Source organism: Rutilus rutilus (genome assembly GCF_951802725.1).
Source record: "Rutilus rutilus genome assembly, chromosome: 2".
NCBI classification, from domain to species: Eukaryota; Metazoa; Chordata; class Actinopteri; order Cypriniformes; family Leuciscidae; genus Rutilus; species Rutilus rutilus.
In genome coordinates, this window is record NC_140210.1 from 16,454,337 (window position 1) to 16,461,268 (window position 6,932).

At 35.1% G+C, this 6,932-nt stretch overlaps 1 protein-coding gene across 1 annotated transcript; it reads left to right on the top strand.

Annotated features, from left to right (window-relative positions):
* Positions 1 to 1,868: 1,868 nt before the first annotated feature.
* Positions 1,869 to 6,317, top strand: msmo1 (methylsterol monooxygenase 1). Its single transcript, XM_084401583.1, has 6 exons — positions 1,869 to 1,995; positions 3,035 to 3,323; positions 3,438 to 3,586; positions 3,758 to 3,884; positions 5,056 to 5,210; positions 5,530 to 6,317. The coding sequence occupies exons 2-6, from the start codon at positions 3,069 to 3,071 to the stop codon at positions 5,717 to 5,719; spliced, it is 876 nt and encodes a 291-aa protein (XP_084257709.1). The 5' UTR covers positions 1,869 to 1,995; positions 3,035 to 3,068; the 3' UTR covers positions 5,720 to 6,317.
* The last annotated feature ends 615 nt before the right edge of the window (positions 6,318 to 6,932 follow it).

The following is a 6,932-nucleotide window of genomic DNA, read 5'->3' on the forward strand; positions in this document are numbered from 1 at the left end:
TATTGTTTATGGGCTAATTAATGCCACAATAATTTATTTATTTTATTTGTTTTGCATTGAATACCATTGAATATTTTCATTGAATGCATTGAATATTTGCTATGCACCGCTATGCCATCCTCCCATAGAAAGACACGTTAAGAGCCACCTATTTTCCTTATAATAAAGGGTTTCTATGAAAGGAAAACGCTTAATGTATAATTAAATGCATTGCGTTCATATTCTTTATCACTGAAGCTTTTTCTTTATTATAAGGGTGTATTATTCCATTAAAATGGACTGTTTATAAGGTGACAATCCGTTATACATCTTGAAGATTTTTGTATTGTATTGTATCTTCTGTTATAAACACGAAGATTGACATTTCGTTAATAAAACAAAATAAAAACACAAGGTGTAAAAAATAAACAACTTAGGCTATGTTCTGTTAGATGTGTTTTGACTACTTTTTGTTTAATTATATCTCTAGTTAATGAAGATATAGCCTATTAACAATCATTCATAATCATTACTTTTACGAAGTGGACGAGCGGAGCGGAAAATTCAGAAATGCGCTCTCCACTCACGAGCTCTGATCGGAACAAACCCGAACCTCACTGTCTGCTGAACTTGCGCAGAAACATCAAAATATAACCAGCTTTTTAAAATGGTTTTTAAAACTAAACACTATTTTAGCACAAATTATGAGCTTATTGGCGATTTTTTTATAATTATTGACAAAATTAGAATATAGTAAAAGTTTTTTATTTTTTTTTTACTTTTGGGTGGGCCTGTTGAAAAGTGGGGCCGTGCCTGAGCTACAGGACATCGTCTTCCAAAACATAACCTGCGCGAAAGAGAGAAAAAAATGAATGCGTCATTGTACCCAGCACTTCTGAAAATGCACTTACGAATGCGTCTCTGTCCCCAGCACATTTCAAACCAAACTGACGCCCATGTGTGTAAGTGTGAGAGTGTCTTTGTTCACATGAGGCACAAAACAATTTAATGTTAGCCTACTGAATATTTCCAATGTGAAATTAACTTATACTTGTGAACTTTCTTTTACTGTAAATATATACAGATAAATAATGCATGTATTTGGTACTAACAAATGTGGGGGGAAATGACAGTGAGAGAAATTAGAAATTCTTGTTTGAATATTAGATTATCTGAATATTCCAATATTAACACTCCATCAATAATACAGGGGTTTTCAAACTGGGGTTCGGGGACCGTCAGGTGGCGCAAAGAGCGTTCAGAGAAAGTGAAAATAAATAAATTATAATAATAAAAAGAGATTAGGATTAAGATTTACAAAAAATATAATAATAAAATAATTATAAATAAAAATGATATACAAGTAAATAAAGAATGATTAAAATACGTTTTAAAAAGTAAATACATATTAACTAAATATTGTCCAATATTTAGGCATATTTATAATATTATTTTTTCACAGTTGATAGATACAAATAAAAATGTTTGATTAAAATATATAAAAAATATTAAAATAAGTAAATTAGTAAATAAATAAAAGCATATAAATACAGTGACAGTTCTATAACAGTACAGTAGGCTACTAGAAATGAATTTTTTTTTAGCATGAGGTCCATCGCACGAGGGTGATTATATTCGGGGTCCGAGCTATCTACTGAAACCCCCGACTTCATAGACTCTTTTTTTCTTCTTCTTTTTTCTTTTTTTTTAACCTTATTGCCAGGAGGTGCAGTTCAAGTCAGCGCGTCAGCGCAGGTTATGAAAGACAAGCGCGGGTTTTCATTGGCTGCAGCTGCGGAAACTAAAGGTCTCACTATCGTCAGTTCATTCCCTCAACCAATCAGGCCGCCGCCCCTGCCCGTATACGTCAGTCTCCCTCTTGTCACAGCCAATCAGCGGCCATCCTCAGCCCGCAGACACCGTCTCCTCTTTTCTCGGCCAATGGTCCTATGTAAGGTTCTATTGTATTAAAAGCGACGTTACTGCCAGCGCAGGTAGAAGGAGAGCTTCTCACAGGTGAGTCAACAACACGTCCGTCCTGAAATCTACACTCATATCATAGGATATTTGTTGTAATGTTCTTTAAAAAATAATAGAAATATTTGGGCTCTGTCATCTGCCCTCGTTAGAGTTACAGCAGAATAATGTAAACACGCGTTTAACATGGAAATAATGTAAACAAGCTGAATATTACTGTTGGACTACATAGGTGCATTTGTTGATTGGGAAATTATTTCAATAGATAGTTGCCTTTGAGAGAAAATAAAGTGTTTATGGGTAATGGTTGTAATTGTGATTTTACAGACATGCACATGCAGTATGAACAAAATACCTAATAGTGTCGTGTCGTAATCTTTACGCATTTGTGTATTTATGATTATTTATTTATTGTTGTGCAACCAGACCAGCTTATTTTGTCTATTCTGGCTACCAAAATATTATTATCCATATTTAATAATTCAAATATTATCGCCGTTAAATTGTGTTCATTTTAAAATTCTATTTTATTTATTCACGGTACGTGGAATTTTATTTGTCACCAAAAATGTGCATAATTTAGAGGTATATAAATTAGTTTAAATTGGAAAGCTTGCATAACTTCAATGAATAATGACAAGCAACATCTGGGTGTAACCAGAGAACAAACTCAACTCGACTTGACTTTGAATTCAAGTTGAACTCATCTTTGGATCTATCTATCTATCTATCTATCTATCTATCTATCTATCTATCTATATATATATATATATATATATATATATATATATAGAATAAAATAAATAAAAAATTGAAATAAATATAAAAAATTGACTTGAAAAAACTTGAGACTTGATTTAGAAACTGACCTATGACTTGAAAGACTAGTGTCAAAATACTTGATTTGGACTCTCTGTCAGAGGCTTATGAACGTGACATATATTAATATTTTGGTGTAACCCTGTACTGACATGATGCAGTTTTTCCATATGAACTACCTACCTGTATTTCAGGCAAGCCTCACTCTGAGATTGATAACTGAGTGTCACTGATCTTTATTCATGTCATGTGTTTATAGTTACTCATTTGGAGAGTCCCACCGACTCGCTGCCATGGAGGTGAACGGCACAGCCAACATTCTGTCTTCTGCATATATGGCGGTGGAATATGTGGATTCATTTCTTCCAGAAAATCCACTACAGGAACCTCTGGAGCACGCGTGGAACCACATGCTGCAGAACTACAACAAATTCCAGATCGCCACCTGGGGCTCGCTCATCGTCCATGAACTCATCTACTTCCTGTTCTGCCTGCCTGGATTTATCTTTCAGTTCCTCCCTTTCATGCAGAAGTACAAAATCCAACCGGTACGTGGAATCAAAGGATTTATTATTTTAAATTGAACATTTATATATTTTTCTCTTGTTAAACATATAGTTTTTCTTAACTTTTCATATATGTTTTTGTTGTTGTGCTTGCAGGATAAACCAGAGACATGGGAGAAACAGTGGAAGTGCTTCAAAATGCTGCTGTTTAATCACTTCTGTATCCAGCTACCGCTCATCTGTGGAACATTTTACTTTACTGAGTTCTTCAGCATCCCTTATGACTGGGACTCCATGCCTCGCTGGTGAGAACAGCTCTCTCACTTTATAAAGTGATTCAAATATGAAGAATTCTGTGTTAATAGGTCTATGAAGTAACAGTCAAAGTCCTGAGGTTGTTCTGCAGCTTTACCGAAATCTTTTTTTGAAGCGAGTGGGCCTTGTTTTCATTTTTATAATCTCTCTCACCATCTCAGGCCTTCTTTATTGGCCCAGTGTTTTGGTTGTGCAGTAATTGAGGACACATGGCATTACTTCCTCCACCGAGCCCTACATCATCGCAGAATCTACAAGTACATTCATAAAGTCCATCATGACTTCACTGTAAGTTACTCGCATTCTCACAAATACACACACAATGTGCAGATGAAGGGAAACTATAAGACAGCCAAGATAGGCTTGCAGAAGTAGTTTTTGGTGAATTCATACTATTACAGTTTTACATTGTATTATAATTAATATTTTCAATCTATATATATATTTGCTGAAGGCCTGTTTACACGATAACTATAACAATAATGATTAAAGTATAGTTCTAAAAATCGTTCTAAATATAAAAGAGAGTCCACACCACAAATATAACAATAACGGCACAGAGAAACAATATGGTTAGAATAACTTTCTATTTTGGTAACACTTTCAACATTCTGTTGACTATAAGTAACTTTGCAACTACATGTCATCTTACTCTCATTAGAGTATTAGTAGACTGTCTGGTTAATATCTGCTAACTCTTTATTGTGATGCTCCCCAAAAGACATTCTAATGACTATAAGCAACTTTGCAAGTACATGTCAACTTATTCTAACCCTACCAGTCTACTAATACTCTACTAACAGAGTTAGTAGACATGTAGGTGTAACGTTACTTATAGTCAACAGAATGTGTTTAAGGGACCATCAAAATAAAGTGAAACCAGGATTTTTTTCCCAGATGATTAACGAAAGAAACATTGACAGCCAATCAGAATCTATCCTGCTTTATAGACCTTATGTAGCCCCGCCCCTTTTCAGCACTGCGCTCGTTGTCTTTTGTCTTCCGGTCTGTATTTTCACAGCGATCTTGCGTATTTATGAATGAACGGCTCGTTTTAAAATCTTCCCGGTCTACTGACATCTGCTTTAAACATTACAGTCCTCATGATAACTTTCGTTAACTTTACATTAAGTAAATCCACTTCAAAAGCGAATTACTCCTGGACAGCAATGCCATAGAAATATACAGAGCGACCGCAAAAACGGAAGGTCAAAGACAATATTCTAAAGATGGCTGCGCCCTTGTTTCTCTGGCGCATAAGGTCTATAGAGCTCGAGCATGCATCACATGCCTATAAACACAACTTTTTTTTATCCATCAGCGTGGACGCTAATATAGTTATCGCTATCTTTATAGCTATAGTGCTTGGTGTGAACGTGCCTTAACTCTTAATTTGTATTTCCTTTTTGTCTTAATAATGATAGTTGTTCTACCATCTTTTTCATTGTGTGTATGTTAGGCTCCATTTGGCATGCAGGCAGAATATGCCCACCCTGCTGAGACTTTGATTCTGGGTGCTGGATTCTTCATTGGCATCATGGTCTTCTGCAATCACATGATTTTGCTCTGGGCCTGGGTCACTTTCCGGCTGCTTGAAACCATTGATGTTCACAGGTGAGCTCAGGACGCACAATGCAATTGAATGTGGACGTGCCATGGTCTGGATCAGTACATTTGATAATGTCAACACTGTGATGCTGATAATAACTTATTACAAATGTATTCATTTGATACACTACATGACTAGAAGTATGTGGACACACCGCATTCTTATTTAGTTTGGTAATTCTAGGATTTTTATGATTAAACTATATTTTGTGTGGAAATATATCCTGGTAAAAATATTTTATAATACTTTTTTGATCATGTCATTTATCTTTATAGTATGTATGTGTTTTGTTCTTTGACGTTCCTTCTTTTGTTCTCTCTTTAGTGGTTACGACATTCCTCTGAACCCCCTGCATTTGATTCCATTCTATGCTGGAGCTCGTTTCCATGACTTCCACCACATGAATTTTGTTGGCAACTATGGATCTACATTCACCTGGTGGGACAGACTTTTCAACACCGATTCCCAGTTTAACAAACATTACACACATCAAAAAGCTGTGAAGAGCGATTGACAGAGATTTCTCTCACATACACTGATGGTTCATCATCATCTAGAATGATCTATCTCTCATGGACTCATGTGTGGGATTTGGTTGGTCTGATGCTTTTGCATTGCCTCCCCCTGCACACACTCACTGTAAAGTATTTAAAATTGGACTGAATGGATTCATATCAATGCCAGCTTCTTACAGCAATGTGCCTTTGAAAAGGGAAAACACCCCCCCACAAACATCATTAAACCAACCGATCACAATACTCCAACGGACTGGTTGTTAGGAATGAAAGGATGGCAGCCTGTGTTCTGTGCTCTCAATTATTATAAACATTCATCTGTCTTAAGTAATGAAAACATCATTCCTCAAAAGCACTTTACTTTCACCTTAACAATGACACAATATTTTAAAATCTTATTTTTGTAATGGCTTTTTTTTTTTTGCTTTGTTGCCTTTCTTGATTTTTTGCAAAGTTCCTGTAAAGATTTTATAACTTTCATCAGTGACCAGCCATAGCATATAAATACGGCTTGGAAGGGATTTGAAAAAAAAAAAAGAGATAATTGAGGTGTTTGCTTGTTAATTTGAAGGCAATTTAATAAAAACAATGTAACAGAAACGCTGACTCTGTGGTTGTGCTCTAATAGAAGAACAGTGAGAGCTCTCAAACACTATCCCTATATGTGTTTTCATCACAATTTTACAATCCCCATCACTGATCATTGTACAAGTCTAGTGTCATATTACAGTACAGTCCCACAACAAAATATACATATTATTACAATATGTATTGTGTCATATGAGGAGCTAGACAGTCCGGGATATACATACTGTAATGTGTAGTGCCATATGTGGTGGGTAGACAGTTTCAAAACAGAATATACTACATACCGGTATATGTAAATTATTGTATGAGGTAGACAGACAGTCGCAGATATTACAGTATGTAAGGTGTCATATAGAGTTGGTAGATGATCTCTTTATCCTTAATGTACATAAGTCCACAGAGTTAGAGTAATGAAGTACAAATACTTCATAACTGTCTGTCATTGAGTCTGTCATAAGTAAACTGTCTTTACTTATAAACATTTTTATTGAAAATTAATAGTTTACTTTTAAAACATTCTCCACAGTTTAATGATATTTGCCACTACACAGCAAAAATAAATAAAATCATAACAGGACAAAAAGCTGTTCTAGAAAAGATTTTCGATTGAATCTTTCGATCAAT